A 26,167-nucleotide genomic window follows, 5' to 3' on the forward strand; every position below is an offset into this window, starting at 1 on the left:
AAATGAGGGTTTTTCAAATGAAAGCAGGAATATGTTTACTAAGAACACTAAAAAGGGACTGAAGCACGATGGCACAGTTATGAAAAATAGCAAATAGCCAAGAGAAAGTGTTGTGCGCAGAGAGTGTTGTGCCTATCCACAAGAAGGGCAGTAGAGAAGAAGAAACTACAGGCCAGTTAGCTTGACATCAGTTATAGTTAAAATGATGGAGACTCTACTCAAAAATAGCACCTAAATCAGCACCTAAAAAACAATAACTTATTGGACCCAAACCAGCATGACTTTACTGAGGGCAAATCATGTCAGACTAATTTCATTGATTTCTTTGACTATGTCACAAAGATGTTGGATGAAGGTGGTGCCGTGGATATTGCCTATCTGGACTTCAGCAAAGCCTTTGATACGGTTCCACATAAAGAGCTGATAGATAAATTAGTGAAGATTGGACTTAATCTCTGGATAGTTCAGTGGATTTGCAGCTGGCTGAAGTGTAGACATCAGAAGGTTGTTGTTAATGGCGAGTATTCTGAGCAGAGCCTGGTTACAAGCGGTGTGTCACAAGGGTCTGTTCTGGGTCCTATTCTTTTTAATATCTTTGTGAGTGACATAGGGGAAGGTTTGGTAGGGAAGGTTTGCCTATTTGCCGATGACTCTAAAGTGTGCAATAGGGTTGATATTCCTGGAGGCATCTGTATGTAATATGGCAAATGATTTAGCTTTACTAGATAAGTGGTCAAAGCAATTGAAACTGCAGTTTAATGTTTCCAAATGTAAAATAATGCACTTGGGCAAAAGGAATCCTCAATATGAGTACTGTATTGGCAGTTCTGTGTTAGCAAAAACTTCAGAAGAGAAGGATTTAGGGGTAGTGATTTCTGACAGTCTCAAAATGGGTGAACAGTGCAGTCAGGCAGTAGGGAAAGCAAGTAGGATGCTTGGCTGTATAGCTAGAGGTATAACAAGCAGGAAGAGGGAGATTGTGATCCCGCTGTATAGAGCGCTGGTGAGACCACATTTGGAATACTGTGTTCAATTCTGGAGACCTCCTCTACAAAAAGATGTTGATCAAATTGAACAGGTCCAAAGATAGGCTACAAAAATGGTGGAAGGTCTTAAGCATAAAACCTATCAGGAAAGACTTAATGAACTCAATCTTATAGTCTGGAGGAAAAAAGGGAAAGGGGGGACATGATTGAAACATTTAAATATGTTAAAGGGTTAAATAAGTTTCAGGAGAGAAGTGTTTTCAATAGGAAAGTGAACACAAGAACAAGGGGGCACAATCTGAGGTTAGTTGGGGGAAAGATTAGAAGTAAGAAAATATTATTTTACTGAAATAGTAGTAGATGCTTGGAACAAACTTCCAGCAGACATGGTCGGTAAATCCACAGTAACTCAATTTAAACATGCCTGGGATAAACATATATCCATCCTAAGATAAAATACAAGAAACAGTATAAGGGCAGACTAGATCAGACCTGGGCAAAGTGTGGCCCAAGGACCGGATGCGGCCAGTCCGCTGTCTGTGACCGGCCTGCGGAGGTAGGAAGGAGAAATGAAGGAAGGAGAAATGGAGGAAGGAAGGAAGGGAAGAAGGAGGGAGGGAGGAAGGGAGGAAGGAGAAATGGAGGGAGGAAGGAAGGAGAAATGGAGGGAGGAAGGAAGGAGAAATTCTCTTTCCATGCCCTTTTGCAAAAGTCCAATAAATGCTCATTTTTTAATTGTTCATTGGTTTCATTGGCCTTTCCAAGAAATTTAAAGCAAACCCCCCACCCCATCTCTCGGGGGGGGGGGAAGGGGAGGAGGAGAAAGAAAAGGAATCCAAAGCTACTTTCAGGCAAAGCCTCCACTATGTTTTCTCAATTGACAATGTAGATCAGTTGAAGAGAGGCACCTGAAAGGAATATTTTGAAAAAGAAGTAAAGAACTGCCCAAAAGCAGAAATAAAAGCCAGAGAAAATCAGAGAGACAGAAGCTTCTCTCCATCTGGAGAAGGGATAAAGGAAGGAAGGAGAAATGGAGGAAGGAAGGAAGGAAGGAAGGAAGGAAGGAAGGAAGGAAGGAAGGAAGGAAGGAAGGAAGGAAAGAAGGAAGGGGTGGGCAATTAATTTATAATTATAATATATATATAATATAATTAACTCAGTTCTACCCAATAATATACAGTATTAGGTAGAACTGAATTAATTATATTAATCCGGCCCTCTAAAACCATCCAAATTTCTCATGCGGCCCCATGGCAAAATTAATTGCCCACCCCTGGACTAGATGGACCATGAGGCCTTTTTCTGCTGTCAATTTTCTATGTTTCTATGAAATTTAGATAACTATAGCATTTTAAATACAAATGAAAGCAAAGAACAATACTAAAATCCAGATGATAGTATTTGGAAAGGATGTAGCACAGGATGAATGATATATACCAGAATAAATTAGATAAATAATTAGAAAAATTTGATTAATTTGACTAAGAATTTGGCATTTGATATTGTACTGTATTATATTTTAATTTGAGGTATGTAAATTGGAATCTCTGTAAGGTGTGCAAAACAATAAAAAAATTATACCCCCCCTCAAAAAAATTGTGTTCCAGCACCCGTTGAGGCACCCTCCAGCCAAACGCTGCATCAGCAGATGCATAGGAATCAATTTTGTAATACTTAATAAAGGAATTTGAAGAGGACTAGATGGCTGCTCAACAGACTTCGTCCAGGAGCGCTTGTGTGGCCCAGGCCGCTGAGATTGCAGCACTACAGGTGGAGTGTGTAGAAATTCCAGAGGATGTTGGAAGTGCCACTAAATCATAGGCTTTAGGGATGGTGCTCCTGATCCAACGGCCAATCGTCCTAAAAAAAGAACCATGGCAATTGTTTGTTCCGAGGGCTTGCAAACAGATCGACAGAAGGGAGTCCGAACTATCGTAAGATCTGGGATAGGAGGAGATGTGGTCTGCTGTTAATGAGAGGAGATGTTTTTCTAGCCAGAGGCCAAGTCGTACTGCCTCGACTAGCAAGAACTTGGATTGCATTCCCCCTTGCCAACAAATGTGGGCTTTGGTGGATAAGTTGTCGGTCAAGATAAGGATGTTTTGACTGGTTACTTGATGATTGAACTGTCTCAGAACTAGGTAGATCACACGGAGTTCTAGCCAGTTGATGGAATGGCGAGCTTTTGCCGGTGTCCATGTGCCTTGCGTTATCATGGCCAGGTTATGAGTCCCCCCCCCCAGCCCGAGAGGCTGACATCTGTTGTCACCCTGATTTCTTGGGGATTTTGAACAGAGATCCTCTGGAAATGGCAGAGGAATTCCACCATGAGAGGGATTGCTTCCAGAGTCTCCGGGGGGATGGGGGATGGTGTTTTTACCCTCCCCTGGCTCCAGAGAAGCCATTGGAGCCTGGGGAGGGTGAAACATGAGCCTAATGAGGTTACCAGAAATTGGGAAACAAGCCATTTCCAGCTTCCAGATGGCCTCTGGGGGGCTGGAGAACTGTTTTCACCCTCCCCAGGCATTGAATTATGGGTGTGGGCACTTACGAATGCATAATAGCATGCGTACATTCTCTTTCAGCATCCGAGGAAAAAAGGTTCACCATCACTGTGGTAGGATATCCATGGTAGTATGGAGATTGCTAACTGTATGGAAGGCGCAAGGACTAGGATATCATCTAAATAGAAGTGCATATGGATGGGGATGGATCTAATTGAGCCGAGGTGGCACAGTGGGTAGAGTGCAATACTACAAGACACTAAAGCTGACTGACTGCTAGATCTGTAGATCAGTGGTTCAAATCTCATTACCGGCTCAAGGTTGACTCAACCTTCCATCCTTCCGAGGTGGGTAAAATGAGGACTCGGATTGTGGGGGCAATATGATGGCTCTGTTAAAAAGTGCTATTGCTAACATGTTGTAAGATGCCCTGTGTCTAAGAAGAAGGACAGCGTTTTTTTAAAAAAACCAAATAAATAAATAAATAAATAAATAATATAAACTGCGAGAACTGTTGGGATTTTAGTAAAAACTCTCAGAGCTGACGAGAGTCTAAAAGGCATGGCTCTGTACTGGAAATAATTTCCATTGTAGGAGAAACAGAGAAAACGTCTATGATGTTTTGAGATAGGAATGTGGAGGTAGGCCTCCGAGAGGTCTAGGGAAGCCATGAAGTCCCCCTTGTAGAGGGACGCTAGGAGTACATTGTATTTGTTGCCTGTATTTAATTAAAAAACTGAAATGTTTTTAGTCCAGGATGGCCCTCCCCCCCCCCCCAAGTCTTATGGACCACAAAGAGGAGGGAATAAAACCCTGAACCCTGTTCTTGTGTGGGAGGGTGATGGAGGACCACCTCATCCATTAGATGCTGCTTAGATGAGGTCCTGGGGACTGAACAGGCTACAAAGGAGTTGGGGGGAAGAAGAAACTATAAACCAAACTGGATGGTGGAGAGAACTCAGGAGTCCTAAATGGTGGACTGCCAACCTGGAAAAAAGCTGGCTAACCGACCCAATAAGGATGTCAGAGCTCCTACCACTGGATCTTATGAAGGCCCTAGAAGCGGCACCCTTTCTGGGCTTGCTGCAAAATTGCCTCCCTCTTTTGTCCTATCAGACTGGGGTCTGGGGCGGGGAGCATACTGACCTAGAGATCGGAAGGCATAACTCTGGTCAGGAATGATGAAGAGTACCTTGCGGTGCCCCTTCAGTTGACATGAGGAAGGATCTTCCACTTATCCGTGGACTCTACAAGCAGAGGTTCTAGTATATCGCCGAACAGCGCTTTGCCCTTGAATGGACCCATTGTGAGGTGCCATTTATGGATGGTGCAAACCTGCTTGCCACTGTCGCCACCAGTGCAGACGTTTACCCACCAAGGATGAAGCCATCGTCTTAGTGGAGAACCGGGATGACTGGAGAGTAGAATCTAGAAATTGAACAGCTGCAAAAATCTTATTTAAGTCCTGTTGAGCTCTTAGATTGTTAGGAGGAATATGATGTTGAATTTAATGAAGCTAGATGAGAGTGCTTCATGCAAAGAAGGAAGAAGTGGATGCAGCTTTAATGGACCATGCTGTGGCCTGGTACATTATCTTTAGTATTTGTTCCATCCTGCGATCATCAGGCAATTCCTTCTACCAGAATTGCAGTTGTAGAGTGAAGAACCTTGATAGATTCATCCACTGATAGTACTGCTAGAACAGTGTTTCCCAACCTTTTTTGAGCCGCGGCACATTATTCATATTTTCAAAATCCTGGGGAAACACTGAATGGGGGGGGGGGGGGACCGGGGGTGGCGGCTAAAGAAAAGTTTTGACAAAAAAAAAATCTTCCTCCATTTCGCTCTATTTCTCCCTCACTCTTTCTCTCTTCTTTTCCTTCTTTCTCTCTCTCCATCCCTCTTTCTTTCTTCCTCTCTTTTTTGCTCTCTTTCTCTCTCCCTCCTTCCCTCCCTATATGTCTTTCTCTCTCCCTTGCTCTCTCTGCCTCTCTTGCTATCTCTCTTTCATTCTCTTTCTTTCTCTCTCTTTCTCTCTCTCTTGCTATCTCTTTCTCTCTGTCTCTCTTTCTGTGTCTCTCTTTCTCTCTTGCTAGCTCTCTTTCTTTCTCTCTCTTTCTCTGTCTCTCTCTCTCTCTGCCTCTCTTGCTATGTCTCTCTTGCTCTCTCTCTCTTGCTCTCTCTTCCTTTCTTCTCTGCGGAGGCCGGCGAAGGTTTTTCTTATTTTAAATGTTCCGGGTGGCAGGGGGATGCGGAGCCCGCACGCACACACCCCCGACATTCCAAATCCTGCCTCAGCTGTGAGAAGAACGCCTGCCCCGCCTGTCCTGTAGCCCTTTCGCTGACAGCCTGGGACAAAAGCGCTCGGTGAAGGGACTGCAAGAGGGTCCGGGCGGGTGTTAGCAGCCGGATGAGGAGGACGAGAAGCCGCTGCAGCCACCCCTAATCCCCCCCTTCCCTGGGTGCCTTCCAAAGGCCCCTGGAAAAAGGCAGGAGGTAGCAACGAGGCGCGAGGACAAGCAGGCAGCTTGGCGGAGGGGAAGCGCTGAGGGGCTCTCCTCCTTCCCCACCCCCGCGCTTCTCTCCCGCCCTGGCTTTTGCTTCGCCCGCAGATTTCCCCGCAGTTCAAAAGGAGGCAAGAGGTGGCCTTGATGAAATTGCGGGGAAATCATGGGGCGAAGCGAAAGCCAGGGCGGACTCGCAAAGGCGGGCTCAGGCTGCACGAGGAGAAAGAGGCGGAGGGAAAGAAGGCGACGGCAGCGGGACCTGCAGCTTGGTGGGCGTCTCCTCGTGGGATAGAATCCTCTCTTTCTCATGCTGCTCCCACAATGGCTGCGCGCGGTCCCGTCGCCCCTGGCTGAAGGTCATCCTGTGGCTGGTCTTGGGCTTTACGGTTGCTTCCTAGTTCCCTCTCCTCCCTCCGCCTGTGTCTACCGCCAGCGCCTCATTCCTCGGAGCTGCCGCTTCCTTCCAGGCAGCCCAGCCACGCTGCCGTAGAAAGTGCAGAGGTTATTGCCGCCACTTCTGCCTCCACTCAGGGAGCCATCGTGGTTGAGCTGAGCGAGAGGAAAAGGCGCGGTGACCACGGTGGCTCCCTGAGTGGAGGCAGAAGCGGTGGCAGAAGCGGTGGCAATAACCTCTGTGCTTTCTATGGCAGCGTGGCTGAGCTGGACGGAGGGAAGCGGCAGCTCCCATTCGAGGAACCCACGGCAACGGGCGCCGGCTTGGTGGAGGCGACGGCGGGAGACACAGGCGGTGGGAGGAGAGGGAACCAGGAAGCGACTGTGAAGCCCAAGACCATCCACAGGATGACATTCAGGCAGGGGCGCCGGCAGCGCCCCACCCAGCTGGAGCTTCTTGTGGCACACCTGGCCATGTCTCGCAGCACACTAGTGTGCCGCGGCACACCGGTTGGGAAACGCTGTGCTAGAAGATCTGCAAGAATGGAGGCAACGTTGTAAAAATGTTTGTCCTTAGATGAAAGAGCAGGGGCTGCAGCCAGCCATGATCACTGATGATGAAGTGCATCCAGGAACAATTGTGGTACAGAAGCAACATCCATTTTGTATTTGGATTCAAGGGAGAGATGATCTGCGGTGGCATCTGCAGTGGTAGGTGAAGGGACATTAAGCCCCGCTGCCACCATGGCCTTGAAAAGGAGAGATTTAAATAGCTCCAGTGGAAAAAGATTGGATGGAACTGGAAGGTCCGAAGGATTTTCCTCATCTTTTGACAGATCTAGAAAGGAGCCCTTTCTGGGGGGATCCTCATCTCTTGTTCATCCTCTAAAAAGTCCTCAGAGAAAGTATCCTTGTAAGAGTCGTCTTAGTGGAGAACCGGGATGACTGGAGAGTAGAATCTAGAAATTGAACAGCTGCAAAAATCTTATTTAAATCCTGTTGAGCTCTTAGATCGTTAGGAGGAATATGATACACTTGTAAGAGCTCACATTAAGACTTACAAAGTGGCGCTCAAGGCTGCAAGATGTGCGTATCATGCCGCCTTGATTGCATCAGTGGAATCTCGCCTGGCTGCTCTGTTTAGGGTGACCTGCTCCCTTCTTAACGAGGGGGGAGTTGGGGAGCCCTTGCAGAACAGTGCCGAGGACTTTAATACATTTTTTGCTGATAAAGTCACTCGGATCTGGGCGGACCTCGATTCCGATTGGATAACCCAGCTAACAGACTCCAGGCACCGGCACATCACTTCCACTGCTTTGTTGACTGGACATGGGGTGGAAATGTACAGCTGGGTATCATCAGCGTACTGATGATACCTCACCCCATGCTCCTGGATGAGCTCCCCCAGCGGTTTCATGTAGATATTGAATAGCAGGAGGGAGAGGGCCGACCCCTGAGGCACCCCACAAGGGAGAAGCCTAGAGGTCGACCTCTGACCCCCCCCCCCACTAACATCGACTGCGACCAACCAGAAAGGTAGGAGGAGAACCACTGAAGGACAGTGCCTCCCACTCCCAACCAATGTTCCACGTGGCCGCGCACCCAAAACCAACCCCCGCGCACCTTTTTACACGCCGCACAAGGAGCCGGGTGTTGGAGTTGGGGGCGGGGGCGGGGAGTGACGAAAGTGCGGAGGCCGACAAAGGTTATTTTGATTGTCAACTGCGGCTGCCCCCCCCCCAGCACCTCCGGCCCCCTTGTGCCCCTGGCTTCTCACCACTGCCCCCTACCCGCCCAATCCGCCCCTCTCTCTGGCTTTCTCCTCCTCTGCCTCCCACCTTGGGGTGCAGCTCCTCCCGCAACGGTGGTGGAGGCTGTGGCTTCTCATCCTCCTCATCCAACCGCTAGTGAAGGGGCTGCCAGAGGCATAGTTCCCTCTAAGCTGAGCAGTGAGCAATCGCTCACTTAAAAATCATCATCAACTCAGAGTTTTCCAAACCTGCCCAGAAGCCGAGAGGGAAGGAGAGAGAGAGGAAGAGAGGAAGAGAGAGAAACAGATAGAAAAAAGAGAGGAAGAAAAAGAGAAAGAAGAAGAATGGGAGTAAGGAAGAGAGAAAGAAAATCAAAATCTAGTTTGAAACTAGCTCAACTATTTAAGTGGCATTTTGATATTGATAGAGTTGCCCTATTATGAGCTCACTGTTATAGACACACAGTACAGTATTTTATTTTGAAATTCTCTTTGGCAAAACAGGGTGAGTTTTTTATTTGTTTGTTTGTTTGTTTGTTTATTTGTTTATTTATTATTTCTGTGCCGCCCAGTCCCGAAGGGACTGCCGCTCAGACACTATACTTTTCCGCCCACCCCCCCAAAAAATTAGAGGGAACACTGGCCAGAGGGTTTTCTCTGAGTGCTTTGGGAATGCCCGCCCCGCCCCTCTCGCAGTCCCTTCGCTGAGAGCGCTTTCATCCCGGTCTGTCAGCGAAGGGCTGCAGGAGAGGTGGGGCAGCGTTCCCGAAGCGCTTGGAGCAGAGGCCCGCAAAGGTTATTTTGAATGTCAGGTGCATGTGCGCGTGCACTCCCCATCTTCCTGCCAGCCCGCCCGGAACATTCAAAATAAGAAAAACTTTCGCCGGCCTACACAGAGAAGAAACGAAGAGAGAGAAAGAGAGAAGAGAGAGAGAGCACAACAGACAGAGTGAGATAGAGAGAAAGTGAGAGAGAGAGAAAGAGGGGGAGAGAAAAAGAGAGAACAAGAGAGAGAAAGAAAGCAAGAGAGAAAGCAAGAGAGAGAAAGAAAACAAGAGAGAGAGAGAGAAAGAGAGAGAGCAACAGACAGAGCGAGATAGAAAGGAGAGAGGGAAAGAGAAAGTGAGAAAAAGAGAAAGAGCAAGAGGGGGCAGAAAGAGAAAGAGAGAGAAAGCAAGCAAGAGAGAGAGAGAGAAAGCAAGAGAGAGAGAGAAGAGAGGAAGAGAGAGAGAGTGAGAGAGGAAGAAAGAAAGAGGATAGAGGAAGGAAGAGAGTGAGAGAGAGGAAGAAAGCAAGAGAAAGAAGAGTGGAAGGAAGAGAGAAAGAGAGAGAACTGATAGAAAAAAAGGGGAGAAAAAAGAGAAATGAGAAAATAATTGAGGCAGAGAATGACAGGAGAGCGAAACAAAAGCGAGAGAAATGACTCGATTTAAAGCATATGGTAAAAAGCACCCAAATAATAACAAAGGAAAAAAACCCAGTCCTCACCTGTTTTTGGAAATGGTTCAAGAGCTCTCTCTCTCTCTCTCTCTCTCTCACACACACACACAGAGAGAGAGAGAGAGAGAGAGAGAAGGGGGGAAGAGGCAGGGATGGAAAAAGAGAGAAGTGAGAAGGGGAAGGAATGACAGGAAGAGGGAGAAATGAGAAACAAATGAAACAGAAAAGGGGGAGAGACAGGAGAGAGACCCAGAAATGAGAACAGCGGTAGAAATTTGAGGAGGGATGATTGATTATTAAATATGGATTGACTATGGAATATTGGTAAAAGATATATTTAGGTGTTGATTAATATTAGGATGTATTAATTTTAAAAATTGGACTAGAATTTTAGAACTATATAGAATTACATAGGTAAAATTAATGGAAGATTATGATAAATAAGGGGTTATGATATGTACTCTATGATTTTATGAGTTTGCATTATGAATTTAAAATATACTTGGAAATGTAGAAGATTGATGAAAGTTAATGCTAAGTGCCTGAAAATTAATTGAGCTTGGAAATATTGAATGAAATTATAGAAAAGTATAATTTAGGGAAAGATATTGGCATTGGTGTTCAGGTAGATTTTCATAGTATTATTAATTACTATAATACTATGATAAATATTTAAGAAATGAAGATTTTAAAGCATGGATTTATTAATAGTTGTGTTTTTGGTTTTGCTGGTTGTTTTAGTTTTAATAGTAATAGATTTTGGTTTTGTTTTATTATTAAATTATTTTAATAAAAAAGAAGGGAATTTCTTATGTATGTATGTATGTATTTATTTATTTATTTATACTTCTATGCCCCCCAGTCCCAAAGGGACTGCCGCTCAGACACTATACTTTTCCGCCCACACTAAAAAAAGTTAGAGGGAACATTGCTCCCAACCCCTCCAGCCGGCTCAGAAGGATATCATGGTATCAAAAGCCGCTGAGAGGTCAAGAAGCACCAGGACAGAGGATAAACCCCTGTCCCGGGTCTGCCAGAGATCATCCATCAAGGCGACCAAAGCAGTTTCCGTGCTGTAGCCGGGTCTGAAACCCGACTGTTGAGGGCCTAGATAATCGGCTTCTTCCAAGGACTGCTGGAGCTGGAGCACCACCACCTTCTCAACAACCTTCCCCATAAAGAGAAGGTTGGAGACTGGATGATAGTTGTTAAGAATGGCTGGGCCCAGGGAAGGCTTCTTGAGGACGGGGCGCACAAGTGCCTCCATGTAAGGAGCCGGGAAGGACCCCCTCCCCAAAGAAGCGTTGACTATCTCCTGGACCAAGCTCCATGTCACCTCCCTGCTGGCCAAAACCAGCCAGGAGGGACACGGATCCAGTAAACAGATGGCGGAACTCACAGCTCCAATGGCCTTGTCCACTTCATCAGGTGTCCCCAGATCAAACTCTTCCCAGACAGATGGACAAGGACGGGCCCCAGTCAGCTTGACTGACTTGTTGTCAGTTGACTCTGTTATCCAATTGGAGTTGAGGTCCGCCCGGATCCGAGCGACTTCATCAGTGAAAAATGTGTTAAAGTCCTCGGCACTGCTCTGCAAGGGCTCCCCAACTCCCCCCTGGTTAAGAAGTCACCCTAAACAGAGCAGCAGGGCGAGATTCCGCTGATGCAATCAAAGTGGCATGATACGCTCATCTTGCCGCCTTGAGCGCCACTTTGTAAGTCTTAATATGAGCTCGGTCAGATAATATGTTCGGTCAGATTCGGACTTACTCTTCCTCCATTGCTTCTCTAGAGTTTCTTCTGATGTTTCAACTCCTACAGCTCCTCGGTAATCCAAGGAGCTCTCTGGGGTCTAGTGCCATAGAGAGGTTGCAACGGTGCAATCTGGTCAAGAGACTCCGTCGCAGCCTTATTCTAGGCCACAGCAAGAGACTCTGCCAAACTGTGGACGAGTGCATCTGGTATAATCCCAAGCGCCCTTTGAAAGCCCTCTGGGTCCATCAGGCGTCTGGGGTGGAACCACCTAGTCGGTTCCATCTCCCTGCGGAGGATTGGAGCCAGGAAGTCAAGCCGCAGTAGAAAATGGTCTGATCATGACAAAGGCAACATGAGTTGGACCCTGTACTACTTGAGTCAGGTCCATGGCTGTCATGGTGGCCATGAACCCCTGTGCTAGCTCAGAGGTTTCACCTGTATGTAGTGCTGTGGGTGAGAAAGTCGCCAGGGAGAGAGAGCAAGCAGTTTTAAATGCTGTTGCATAGTTGGAAATGGAACCATTAATCTGATTGCTTAATTGCTGCTTAAAGGAGCCCCATAGTGAACACACGGCTAGAAATCCCTGGGGATAGTAGCAGCTCCCCATCTCCCACTGAATTGGGGTAGGAGAGGGGAATGTAGGGTGGAAATTCTGCAGCCAAAAGGCGAACTGACTTCCTTGCCTTTGTATTGCAGACAGTCGTGGAGTTGCTGTTTGAACAAACAGAGATGTTTAGCAGAGTCACGTGGTGGACGAATTCACAATTTTGAAAGGTAAGCCAAATTGGAAGAAGCAGAAAAAAGCAAGGAGTTGGAATCGCTGGCCTAAAAAAGGGAGCATGCCTTTCAGTTGAACGACCGAGTAAAATCTGGGGAAGCAAGGACGGGTCTGAGCTCTATGTAAATGATTTGACTCGTCCCTTCAATCTGATTGGCTGAGGACTACCCATGTGTGAATACTGACACTGCTTTCAGATTGGAGAATTGCATGGATTAAAAAAAAATAAAACAATAAATGAATTAACAATGTTTAATTTGTACAAGTCTTATTGTATTATTTCCATACATTAGTTGACATAATATTATATGTCAAAGTATCTTTGTCATATACTTACTATCTGTTGAATTTCTCATTGGGTAGGACTGTGTATAGTTATTCACACAATTCAGTAACATTGGGCTCACAGAAACACAGTAATTTTCAAGAGTCTTTATCTGGGAAGGACCCGGAGAAGTATCTGTTCGAAAGATTGCTTGACAGTATTCCCAACAATTTGTCTGATGACCAGCATAATTACAACAAACTGATCCCACTAAGGGAAAAAAAGGAGAGATTTTATCACTTATTATTAAAAAGTGTATTCATCCTTTGCTGATAAATTTGAATATACTATTTTGTTTAGAATCTCAAGAACTAACATTGCTCTTACTACTATATAGAAATATTTGGCCAGAAGGTTCCATATTTTGAAACATATTGAAATACATTAAAAAAGATTACTAAAATTTAGAAGAAATACAATCTGTTCAGCTTGAGTCAGTTTTACACATGTGAAGTTGATATATTCTCTTTTAAAAATTATTTTTAAGGTAAAATGAAATCAAGGAGAAAACAAAAAGTCAAAATTCTGTTCAAAAAATACTTACTTTCATTTTTGTTGATACAACTAAAAAGAGTGTTCTAAAAATAAAAACAAAAAAGTATGGTTAACAGCTAATAGTGAAAAAATTAATGATACATATGCATGGATATCTACCTGATAAGCAACAGAATCCAAATAAACACACACACACACACCTACATAGACACAGACAAACAGACAGAGAAACAGAGACAGACACAGCCACACACACATATAAATAAAATTCACAATAAGCAATGGAAGTCTATTCAAAATTTCATTTCCCAAAGCTAATTAAATATTTTATATTAATTCAATTTATGAATTAATTATAAATTAATAATGCTAGAAAAAAACCCAGAATAACAGCTGAAATACCTTTATTCCATAAACCTATTTTAAATTCATAGAAAGATTTTTAAGAGGTTTTTTTATGGTATATAAACTACAAGAAATGTTGTAATTGCAGTGGATTAAAATAACCTTTTTACAAATTCATTAATTTAATTAACAATAATACCTTTTTCTTTAGTTCTAATTATTAGTTGAAGAATTTTTTTGAAATCTATTAATCTCCTTTTTCTTATTTTATCCAACTATTTCCTGGTATTAATTAGATGTGCTTTATTTATAATATGTTCTAAAGTTGTAGAAGATGTTTTATTTTGATTATAAGAGTCTTTCTATTAAAGACTTCAGTGTTGCTTTCTCATTTATTTCTATACCACTCTCATTTATTTCTATATCATTACCATAAATATACACCTGTCATCATATTAATAACTATATTCTTTCTTTCTTTCTTTCTTTCTTTCTTTCTTTCTTTCTTTCTTTCTTCTTTATTGGCCAAGTGTGATTGGACACACAAGGAATTTGTGTGCATAAAAGAAAATATATGTTTGTTAAGAATCATAAGGTACAACACTTAATGATTGTCATAGGATTCAAATAAGCAATCAGGAAACAATAAATATTAATATAAATTGTAAGGATACAAGCAAGTTATAGTCATACAGTTATAAGTGGGAGAAGATGGGTGATAGTAATAGTAATAGTAATGCAGCCTTAGTGAATACTTTAACAGTGGTGAGGGAATTATTTGTTTACCAGAGTAACTGGTCCTGTGTCTAGTTGTCTTGGTGTGCAGTAGTTAAAAGTATAGTGGCTTTTAAATCACTATTTTTTCTATGACAATAAGAAATTATTAATAAACTCAATCATAATCACAATATTCCATTCCCTAGTTAAAAGAAAATACATTTTAAAAACTCAGTCTCTTTCACATTAGATTAAATTTTACCCCACTATTTTGTTTTAAAATATTTTCTTTTGAAGATTGTCTAGCAACATGAACAGGTACTCCTATATACAATTTTCTACAATTTATCCCCAAATCTAGAAAACTATACTGGCAGTTTGCCCTCAAATGATTTTATCATGAACTTATAAACAGATCTAAGATGTAAAAATAGCAATGGTACAAAGAAGTTAGAATAGATACATCATGACAAATATATATTAAAAAACCCAGATAATTAAGTTTGTTGCTTTTTAAATTTGTAAAAAAAAATTAAATAACTGGAATTAAGGTAAAAGAAAAATAATGAAATGATATATAAGAAAAAAAGCAGACAGAGAATAAAAATTAGGAAAAGAAATTATCATGAGAAACTATTATCACTTCACTCCTATTTTTGGAAACTTTCTTACCTTTCCTTTCTGTTCTCCAACAAAAATTGGGCAATCTCCTACAGTAATGCAGAAATCCAGAAAAGAGAAGGAAACACAGCATAATAGAGGAGAAGTATAATACAGAATTAGAAAAGATAAAGCTCTAAGTTGAAAGCTATGGTTCAGAAATATTCGTATAACCTCCTCAGTAACAGAAAAGCCCTATCTTTTCAAATATGAATTTTCAGTAGAACTTGAGCTATTAAGAGCATTCTTCGTTCAAATTATTGAATTAAGCTTGAATGTATCATATACACTTTACTTAAGTTGATCAAATGTCCTGCTTTTGGCGAGACAATCCCGCTTTTGAATAATTTGTCCCGGGTTTCAAAAGTCCCAATTTTAACAGACCTCCTTGTTAAAAGACCTCCACCCAGCAGTTTTAGGAGAAAATCGAAGCGGCACAGAGCAGCGTTTGACAAACCTCGACAGCTCGGGAAGTGCCCCTTCTTCCTCCACCTCCCCATGCTCCCCTTTGTGCGCTGCTCCTGCTGTCATGGTTGATGCTTCTGCTGCCAGCATCGCTGCCGCTACTGCTAAGGGAAGGGAGGGGGAGATAAAGGTGGGGGAGGGGGAGAAGATGGGAGTGGGGTCCACATGATGCCAATGCCGCCAGCCTTCTCCTCTTCCTCCCCCGGAACCGGGACAGAAGGGGGCTCCAATTCCGGGTCACCACAACCCCTCTTTCCTGACAGCCATCACTTGCCCATCCACGGCTGGGGGGCAGCACTTTCAAGTAGCACCTGGGGCACTTTCCTTGGTCGCGTGCCAGTCTTGGGAAAGAAGATGCACGCTCAGGCTGCTCTTCCTTGCACATGAAGCCTTCTGTGGGGTGGCTGCGTTGGCCAGTTGGAGTTTTCTCTCAGGAATTGGGGCATTTAAATGACCTCATTGGAATTAGCTCAGAATTAAACTGGCGAGAATTGAACCGTATGTTGGCAAATGAGTGATTCCAGAGAGAGAAACAGAACAGAGGGAGGGAAGAAGGGAGAGAGAAAGAGAGAGGGAGGAAGAAAGAGAGAAAAAAAGAGGAAGGAAGAGAGATAGAAAGAGAGGAAAAATATAGAGAGAAAGAAAGAGAGAAGAGGGAGGGGGAGAAAGAGAAAAGGGGAGGGATGAAGAGAGAGAAAGGGAGGGAGGTGGGAAGGAGGGAGAAAGAAAGAGAAAGGTAGGAAGGAAGAGAGGAAGAGAGGAAGGAAGAGGGAGGGAAAGACAGAGAGGAAGAAAGGAAGAGAAAGAAAGAGGGAGGGAGGGAGAAAGAGAAAGGGAGGTAGGAAGAGACAGAGAGAGAGAAAAAAAGAAAAGAGAATTTTTTTTGCTCCATATACACCATATTTTTAATCAAGACACACACACACGTCAATGGTGTCCCTCTTTAGCAATGTTAAAATCTGGTCACCTTAACTTTATTCCACTTTTGCAAAAGGACAAAAAACTTGATACAAAAGTATATTTTAGGGTGAAAAATAATACCCTGAGTAGTTTAAAAAAAAGACTTATTTGCTTGCATCTTTTAAATTATTTTTATTAAAAATTCAAGTTCTAGAACATATCTAATGCACCTCCTTCATCCTATTTTCTCCTGAACAACAAACCTATGAGAAAAAGATTAGACCTCAGTCTTCTGCTTTCTATTCTGGTACTTTAACCAATAGGTCAAATTGACTATTATAGAAAAAAATTAAGATGACATATAGAATGAAGTATTTTGGAATCCTAAAATAAGAACATCTTCCAACTTTTTTTTAACTGCAGCTTCCAAAATTTTATATTTGTCACTGGAGGTATTATTCATATCTCTTGATATGGTAACAATTTTAGCAATAAACTTGCTGATCAAAAATCTTTATAAAAATCTTTAAATTTTAAAAGGCTGTAGCCTCATGAAATTCCACAAATATTCCATATATTTCTTATTCACTTTTCAATAAGTAACTGAATTCAAATAATATAGTGCTGAGATTCAAATGAATCTTCATGTTGACTTATGAAGCAAAGACTGGTGCAGTGAACAGTTCTGGTTTGTGAATAGGAGGAGGCTGCAACACAATAGCTAGGATAATGTTTCTTTCATCTACTCAGAAGTTGTTTTTTTATCGTATTAATGTGTTCTTCTCAATGTGTATAATCCATTATTGTATAGATAATCCTGAATTTATGACTGCAATTGAATCTGGAATTTTGATCGTAAGTTGTTGTGATAGTTAAGCAAGACTTGCCAAGCTCAAAAACAATTCCAGCTCTCCACTTTTGGGCCTCATTAAAAACTGTGAGGGGAAGCTCAGAGGATAAAGGGGACTTAGAAAGACCAGCACCTGTTCTGTCTGCTGCTGGGCCTAGCTGGCTGAGGTCTTCTGATAAGCAGTAGGTTTTCTCATCTCTGTGACCCTAGCCAGTTGAGGTCTTTTGGCAATGGAGAAAGAGGAAAAAAATAGGGTTTCTTGGAGTGGGGGAGGGGAGGACTTATATGGCCAAGGCCTTCTGGAAGTGGAAAGAGGGAGTTACAATGTTTCCACAGTCATAAGATAGGTGCATCACCAAGTACCCCCCTTTTTTTGCCTTTTGAACATTTTAATCCAAGTAAATAGAATACTTATAATAAAATAAAATAAAACAAATACTTTCCAAATGCAAAAATATTTCCCTATCATCTACCATCAAAATATGCACAGAAACCTCGCATGTAACACTTCATCCTGCTGAATTTGGTAATATACAAAATAGAATAGACAACTAACAACATAGAACCAGACACCTATTATTATTATTATTATTTATTAGATTTGTATGCCACCCCTCTCCGAATACTCGGGGCGGCTCACAACAGTAGTAAGAAACAGTGTAACAATGGGACAAATCTAATAATAAAATATATATAAAAACCCCAACAATTAAAAACCATACAGCACATACAAACCAAACATGAAATATAAAAGCCTGGGGGAGATGTCTTAGTTCCCCCATGCCTGGCGATACAGGTGGGTCTTGAGTAACTTGCGAAAGACAAGGAGGGTGGGGGGCCGTTCTAATCTCCGGGGGGAGTTGGATGCAGAGGGCCGGGGCCGCCACAGAGAAGGCTCTTCCCCTGGGGCCAGCCAAACAACATTGTTTGGTCGACGGGACCCGGAGAAGGCCAACTCTGTGGGACCTTATCGGCCGCTGGGATTCGTGCAATAGAAGGTGGTTCCAGAGGTATTCTGGTCCAATGCCATGTAGGGCTTTAAAGGTCATTACCAACATTTTGAATTGTGACCGGAAACTGATCGGCAGCCAGTGCAGACCACGGAGTGTTGTGGAAACATGGGCGAATCTGGGAAACCCCACGATAGCTCTCGCGGTTGCATTCTGCACGATCTGAAGTTTCCGAACACTTTTCAAAGGTAGCCCCATGTAGAGAGCGTTACAGTAGTCGAGCCTTGAGGTGATGAGGGTATGAGTGACTGTGAGCAGTGACTCCCGGTCCAAATAGGGCCGCAACTGGTGCACCAGGCGAACCTGGGCAAACACCCCCCTCGCCACAGCCGAAAGATGTTTCTCTAATGTGAGCTGTGGATCAAGGAGGATGCCCAAGTTGCGGACCCCCTCTGAGGGGGTCAGTAATTCCCCCCCCCCCAGGGTGATGGACAGACGGGTGGAATTGTCCTTGGGAGGCAAAACCCACAGCCACTCTTATCAGGGTTGAGTTTGAGTCTGTTGACACCCATCCAGGCCCCAATAGCCTCTAGACACCGGCACATCACTCCCACTGCTTTATTGACTGGACATGGGGTGGAGGTGTATAACTGGGTATCATCAGCATATTGATGATACCTCACCCCATGCCCTTGGATGATCTCACCCAGCGGTTTCATGTAGATATTAAATAAGCAGGGGGGACAGGACCAACCCGAGGCACCCCACAAGGGAGAGACCTAGAGGTCAACCTCTGACCCCCCACTAACACCGACTGTGACCGACCAGAGAGGTAGGAGGAGAACCACTGAAGACAAGTGCCTCCCACTCACAACCCCTCCAGCCGGCGCAGAAGGATGCCAAGCCGCTGAGAGATCAAGAAGCACCAGGACAGAGGACAAGCCCCTGTCCCGGGCCCGCCAGAGATCATCCATCAACGCGACCAAAGCACTTTCCGTGTTTTCCGTTTCCTAAAATAATTTTAAAAATTTAACCAAAACTACGGCTATTTTGCAGTCAAACCCTAGTTATTTTTAAGTACATTTCAAAAAGCAGTATTGAAATCCGAGCATTAAGAATCTCTGTTCTTTTCCTTTTTTAAAAAAAATTAGACCGCCAAAGTAATACTGGCAACCTACAGGGAATATTAGCAACAGTTCGGCGGAGTCTCTTGCTGAGGCCTGGAACAAGGCTGCAGCGGAGGCTCTTGATCGGATTGCACCTTTTCGACCTCTCCGTGGTGCTAGACCCCATAGAGCTCCATGGTTCAACGAGGAGCTCCGGGAGTTGGAACGCCAGAAGAGACGTCTAGAGAAGCGATGGAGGAAGAGTAAGTCTGAATCCGATCGAACACTTGTAAGAGCTTTTATTAAGACTTACAAAGTGGCGCTCAAGGCGGCAAGATCCGCGTATCATGCCGCCTTGATTGCATCAGTGGAATTCCGCCCGGCCACTCTGTTTAGGGTGACCCGCTCCCTTCTTAATCAGGGGGGAGTTGGGGAGCCCTTACAGAGTAGTGCCGCCTGATAAAATCGCTCGGATCTGGGTGAACCTCGACTCTAATTGTAAAACAGAGTCGACTGACAACGAGTCAGTCAAGGTGACTGGGGCCCGTACTTGTCCACCTGTCTGGGAAGAGTTTGATCTGGTGACACCTGATGAAGTGGACAAGGCCATTGGAGCTGTGAGTTCCGCCACCTGCTTACTGGATCCGTGTCCCTCCTGGCTGGTTTCGGCCAGCAGGGAGGTGACACGGAGCTGGGTCCAGGAGATTGTCAACGCTTCCTTGGGGAGTGGGTCTTTTCCAACAACCTATAAAGAGGCACTTGTGCACCCCCGCCTCAAGAAGCCTTCCCTGGACCCAGCCGTACTTAATAACTATCTTCAAGTCTCCAACCTTCCCTTTATGTGGAAGGTTGTTGAGAAGGTGGTGGCGCTCTAGCTCCAGCAGTCCTTGGAAGAAACCGATTATCTAGGTCCCCAGCAGTCAGGTTTCAGGCCCGGTTACAGCACGGAAACTGCTTTGGTCACGTTAATGGATGATCTCTGGCGGGCCCAGGACAGAGGTTTATCCTCTGTCCTGCTGCTTCTTGACCTCTCAGCAGCTTTCGATACCATCGACCATGGTATCCTTCTGCGCCGGCTGGAGGGGTTGGGAGTGGGAGGCACTGTTCTTCAGTGGTTCTCCTCCTACCTCTCCGGTCGGTTGCAGTCAGTGTTAGTGGCGGGTCAGAGGTCGACCCCGAGGTCTCTCCCTTGTGGCGTGTCTCAGGGGTCGGTCCGCTCCCCCCTGCTATTCAATATCTACATGAAATCTCTGGGTGAGATCATCCAAGGGCATGGGGTGAGGTTGCCGATCGGTTTCCGGTCACAATTCAAAGTGTTGGTTATGACCTATAAAGCCCTTCATGGCATCGGACCAGAATATCTTCGAGACCGCCTTCTGCTGCACGAATCCCAGTGACCAGGTAGGTCCAAGAGAGTTGGCCTTCTCCGGGTCCCGTCGACTAAACAATGTCAGTTGGCGGGCGCCCAGGGGAAGAGCCTTCTCTGTGGCGGCCCCGACTCTCTGGAACCAGCTGCCCCCAGAGATTAGAACTGCCCCTACCTTCCTTGCCTTTTATAAACTCCTCAAAACCCACCTTTGTCGTCAGGCATGGGGGAATTGAGATATCTCCCCTGGGCCTATATAATTTATGTATGGTATGTTTGTAGGTATGTCTGTTTAAAAATGGGGTTTTCTTAACTATTTTAAATTTTAAATTGTAAATTATTAGATTTGTCATGAATTGTTTTATTGTGTTGTGAGCCGCCCCAAGTCTACGGAAAGGGGCGGCATACAAATCTAATAAATAAATAAATAAATTAAATAAATAAATAAATAAAATTATTGCCCAACTGGCATTATTATTTTTTTAAGCTGAACAAGTACCCAAATTTTGATAATGTGATCATCAGGAAGATGCAATGGACAGAACTTTGGTCAGGAATGGTAAATCCCTTGCTTTATATGTTCACTGAAAAAACAGTCATAATTTGAGAACTATCTGTATGCCTGTTTAATCACTTATAAGCCCTTCCTCTCCAATGAATCCTGCTCCTTATTTTTCCTTTTTTTCCATGAATTCCTTTGTCTGTTAGATATTTGATTTCTGACCTATGCCTGGAATGTGCAACAGAAAAACAAGAGTGAATCCAATAAATAAAACCTAGAGCTCATAGTCAGATTATTGTAGTGATATAAAACATTACAAGGGGCATTTTTTCAAAGAATTCCTGGGCACGGCTGAAACTGACATTGCATTATGAAAAGGGGGGGGGGCAAGCAGCTTCCTGCACCATTTTTCACAGGTCTCATATGTCCTAGGAACACAGCAAAAAGAAGTGTTTTAGCACGTTCTAATTCAAGAACTGCTTTATTTTTCCTTTTGCTCCTTTCATAATACAAAATCAATCCCAATATGGCCCAGAGGACAATGCAAAGGAGATGTTAGGTGTATTACAGTTCCTGTAAGTTGCTTTGAGCTTTCTTTTTCCCCATGTGAATCCATCCCCATTAGACCTAGCAGCTAAGCCAAGCATGCCTTAGAAGCAGTGAGAGCAAGAAGGCAGTGTAGAAAGTCAACTAGGGCAGCACACTGCAGGATAACATGGGTCTAGGAATATGGTTTGGTGAAGATGATTGAGAATGGTTTAGGGCACCTCTGGATTACCTGGTCGTGGCCAGCAACTCCAGACCCATGTGGTTCTGAAGCTGCTGGCAAGCAGGATGTATATTAAAAGGCAGAAATGGGGGGGGGAGAGAGAGAGAGAGTGTGAGAGAGAGAGATGAGTACAGGAAGTCCTTTAATTTACTGAAGGTCAGGGGTGGGAGGGACCAAACCCAGACAAGCCTGTATTAAGGTGAATCTTTGGCTAAAACAAGTTTGTTTAATAATGCCAATAAGAATTGTAGTTGTTAAGTGATATTATTGGGTGATATCATCTTTACCAATCAAAATTCTGATCCTAATTGTAGTCATATGTTGAAGACTACTTGTATGATATAAATATGAAAACATTCCATCCTGCACACAACTGAGAAACACCAATTTCCCTAATATTGATCACAGAAGGCACTTCTTGACTAAAATACAGGTAGTCCTTGATGTACAACCAAGTTGGACTTAGCAACGCAAGATGCCCAAGTGATTGCTTCTTTTAACAATTGCAATCACAGCTCTTCCAAGTTATTCCTTTATTTAATTTCTGTAATTACTCAACTAAACCAGTCATTCTGGGAGGAAGTTGTGGCCCTTAGGTGACAGTATGGTTGATTAAGAAGATGGAGCAAAAGAGTGCAAACAGTTCTCCTCTGTGTGCATTAGGGACCTCTTAAACTGGGCCAAAGAATGGAAGATTTTGTATGTATGTATGTATGTATGTATGTATGTATGTATGTATGTATGTATGTATGTATGTATTCTTATATGCTTCCCACTCTCACACAGGACTCAGGGCGGCTCACAAACAATTTTGTTTTACCATCTACTGCAGGCCTTTATCAAATATCTGATTTTTGATTCACAGCATATTGTAGGCCTTGCAATGCACTCTACGTGGGGCTACCCTTGAAGTGTGTCCAGAGACTGCAAGTCGTCCAGAAGGCAGCCGCACAAATTGTTATGGGGGTACCTCTGTATGCCCATATAACACCAACACTCCACAAGCTGCACTGGCTACCGATTAGTCTCCAGTCACAATTCAAGGTGTTGGTTATCACATATAAATCCCTACATGGCTTAGGACCAGACTATCTTCAGAACTGTCTCCTGCCATATACCTCCCAGAGACCAATAAGATCGCACAGAGTTGACCTTCTCTGGATCCCAGTTGACTAATCAGTGTAGGTTGGCGGGAAGGGCCTTCTCTACAGCTGCCCCAGCTTTATGGAACCAACTCACCCCTAATGTTCGAACTGCCCCTACCCTACTGGTCTTTCAAAAGGCCGTGAAGACCTGGCTTTGTCGAGAGGCCTAGGGCCATGAATACTACCATCTTTCACGGCCAAATTGTATTGATTGGATTGGTATGAATGTTAGGTCGATTGGTTTTTTTTGTAAGTCTGTACTATGGGATTTTATTGATTATAATTTTAAAGTGTTTAATTTTAATATTGACTTCTTACTATTATATTATATTGTTTTTATTTTTGTTGTAAACCACGTGATTAGGTGGCATAGAAGTCAAATAAATAAATAAATAAAATTAACTGAATCTGGGTCCCCATTGACTTCACTCATTGGAAGGTTGCAAAAAGTGATCACATAACTCCAGGACACTGCAACTGTCATAAATGCATGCTAGTTGCCAAATACAGTACAGTATCTGAATTTTGATCATGTGATCATGATGATGATGCAGCAATTTTAAGTGTGAAAAATGGTCATAAGTGACTTTTTCCAATGCCTTTATAATAGGGCTGGTCGGTGGGCCGGATGTGTCATGTGCTGGGCACACCCAGTTTAGCAAAGGGGAAAAAAGGTCCCACAAAGCAGGACACTCTTGCTTTACGATTCCAAACATTCACTGGGGAAATGGTTATAAGTCAGGGAATAACTGTATTTTAACTTCAAATGGTCATTAAGCAATCAGTTATAAACTGTGGACTACCGTAATAGCAAATGTCTATTTCATTGCAAATGTTTAAATTACAATTCATCAAAAGCTTTGGTAGAAGTTCTTCAAATTAAAAGCAAATTTTCTAAGTCAGGATTCTAGGAACATACTCTTTTGTTTTAATCCAAAAAATTGCAAAACAGTACAGCTGTGATTAAAAAGGATTTTTTTTTTTGCCTAATCTAGTCCAATCCTAGATTCTATTGAAATATCAAAGTGGGTTAATGTCTGGTATGTAGTTAAACAGCTATTAATCCATCTGAGAAAAAATGCAGAACCATTGCTATAATATTTTTTTCTATCCCTAGATACTTTTTTCACTATATCCAGCAGTCAAGAGATTCTTTCCAAACATATTTTTTCTTAATTTACCACATTTAGTTTTGATTCTGATCAGACTAAAAAAAAATTATATGGAAAAAATTCAAATCATACTTTTTATGCATATTAGTAAAGAAGAATTTTAATTAGAAGGAAATTGCTAGTGAGAGAAAAGATAATTTAAAAAGTTACCAATTAGCTAAAACTCTAAACGCATGTGTATTAAAAATGCTAGCCTTTATTACAATAGTCTAGGAATTATGGCTTTCAAGAAAAGTTCAGGAATTACTGTCAACCACTTTATTTTCTTTTTTACCAACTTTAAGCCTAGCTCAGTGATGACTAACCTTTTCTGGACCTAGTGCCCAAAGTGCGTGCAACCCGCAAAATGCAATGCATGTGCAGCCCCCATGCATGCGCCCAACCCCCACATGCACCACACCTCTTCGTGCATGTGTGCACCCCCACATGTGTCCCAACCCCCTGCACATGTGCAGCAGAATTCTAAAGACCACTTGGCCAGCAGGGGGTGTGCAGGCATGTGTGGCAGAGATGAACTGGGTGATGGCCCACATGCCCACAGAGAGGTTCACCATCATGGATCTAGCTCATACCAATCCTGGTAAATTTCTTTTTGCTTTCATCTCATTTCAGCTAAATGAACTCCTTTTTTAAAAAAGACCCATATAATATATTCCCCTTAAAATGTTTCTTTGAAAAACTGTTTTTTTTTAAAAGAGAAGATTATAGCTGAATCTAAGGAGGGCTTCTGGATAAAACATTAGAAGCTACCCCCTCCTAAAGTAAAGAGCTGATCATTTAAGATCCATTAACCATATACCATCAACTCTTTAGAAAAATCAAGAGTGTATGGATCTAGTCCAGATATGGCAGAGACAGAATAATAACACACATATATTTACCAATTCACGTACAAAAATCTCTGTGCCATTTTCAATAATTTATAAATAGTAAGCTAATAATAAATATTATTAATAATTGCTAACATTTGCTTTCTTACAGCTATCAGTTAATATCAAATCAGACATATACAATAATATTAAAATAAAAACATTCATCATTTTAAAATTGAACAATCATTATATCTTAAAACCAGAACAGGAAAGAAATAAACTGTTCAAAAAATAAAGGGAACACTTAAACAACAGAATATAACCCCCTTTATTATTAAATAAAGGGAATACTTAAACAACAGAATATAACTCCAAGCAATCAGTGAGAATATTTCATTCATTCAGATCTAGGATGTGTTATTTGAGTGTTCCATTTATTTGTTTGTTTGTTTGCTTGCTTGCTTGTTTGCTTGTTTGTTTGCTTGCTTGCTTGCAGTATACTTTGTATATAAGAGCATTTTTTTGTCAAGGTTCCTGCCCTCTGGAACATCATTAAAAATGAGATCTAAGAGAGATGAAACATCATTAAAGATGAGATATAAGAGCCTTTTGGAAAGGTTTCAAAACTTGGCTCTACCAAATGGCTCAGGGTCCCAATGAGGGAATTCCACACTGGTGGATTAAGAACATCCCTATTTTATTCATATAATGGGCCCTAGTTAATTTCCTGTTAATTTAAACATTTTAGTATTTTTTAATATTTTAATATTTATTATTGTTTTTATGATGTTGTAAGCCATCCAGAGTCACTCAATTGTGAAATCACCAGTATATGAATTTAATAAATAAATAAGTACAACTAGTTCTGAAATTATGACAGATAATTTGACAAAATTTGCAGTTACAACAACCACAGAAGAAGTGCTTTGTGGCCCATAAAGCATTTCTGGAAATAATCATAAAACATCACATTACTCTTGGTCACAACATCATATTTCAGGCACTTAGCAATCTGCTCATATTTGCAACCAATTGTCAAGTGCCCTGTGATTATGAGCTATATTCTCACAGCATATCAAGGAATTCCCTTCCTCCAAGTAGGGGAAGGAAATCTTCCTGCACACCAAAGAATCAGATGTAAAATCTGTTGAAAAGCTAAAGAGCTTTTCAGACTGACAGCTTTGAATTTTCATCCTGAGATAAGCATGCTATCAAGATAAGTGGATTCCAGAAGAGAAAGTTGAGTTCCAAAGTCTTAGAAAATGCCAATTTTACTAACATTTTCTCCTCACAGGAGACACACTAGTGAATGTCTTATTTTCATGATGATCATGAAGGAACCTTCCAAACCATTGCAAGAATGGAACTCACACGCAAGATAGTTAGGCAACAGAAAAATAAGTGGACCAAGGCATGGTGGGATGATAGAGTCTATGTACCAGTGGGCCTAGATCAGGGGTCCCCAACCGCCGGTC

At 42.8% G+C, this 26,167-nt stretch overlaps 1 protein-coding gene across 10 annotated transcripts in view; it reads right to left on the bottom strand.

Annotated features, from left to right (window-relative positions):
- Nucleotides 1-26,167, bottom strand: part of RECK (reversion inducing cysteine rich protein with kazal motifs) — a 307,670-nt gene that overhangs the window by 140,593 nt on the left and 140,910 nt on the right. For 8 of the 10 annotated variants that reach the window (XM_070727797.1, XM_070727793.1, XM_070727798.1 and 5 more), the window contains 2 exons: nucleotides 12,983-13,016; nucleotides 12,451-12,648 (listed from right to left, as the gene is read on the bottom strand). In XM_070727797.1, the coding sequence (XP_070583898.1) occupies nucleotides 12,451-12,648; nucleotides 12,983-13,016 (232 nt within the window). Of the gene's footprint in view, nucleotides 1-12,450; nucleotides 12,649-12,982; nucleotides 13,017-14,064; nucleotides 14,165-14,667; nucleotides 14,706-15,112; nucleotides 15,531-26,167 lie in introns of those variants that run through there. The other 2 variants (XM_070727799.1, XM_070727800.1) reach the window with 2 other exon arrangements.

Source organism: Erythrolamprus reginae, chromosome Z, assembly GCF_031021105.1.
Source record: "Erythrolamprus reginae isolate rEryReg1 chromosome Z, rEryReg1.hap1, whole genome shotgun sequence".
Classification (NCBI taxonomy): Eukaryota; Metazoa; Chordata; class Lepidosauria; order Squamata; family Dipsadidae; genus Erythrolamprus; species Erythrolamprus reginae.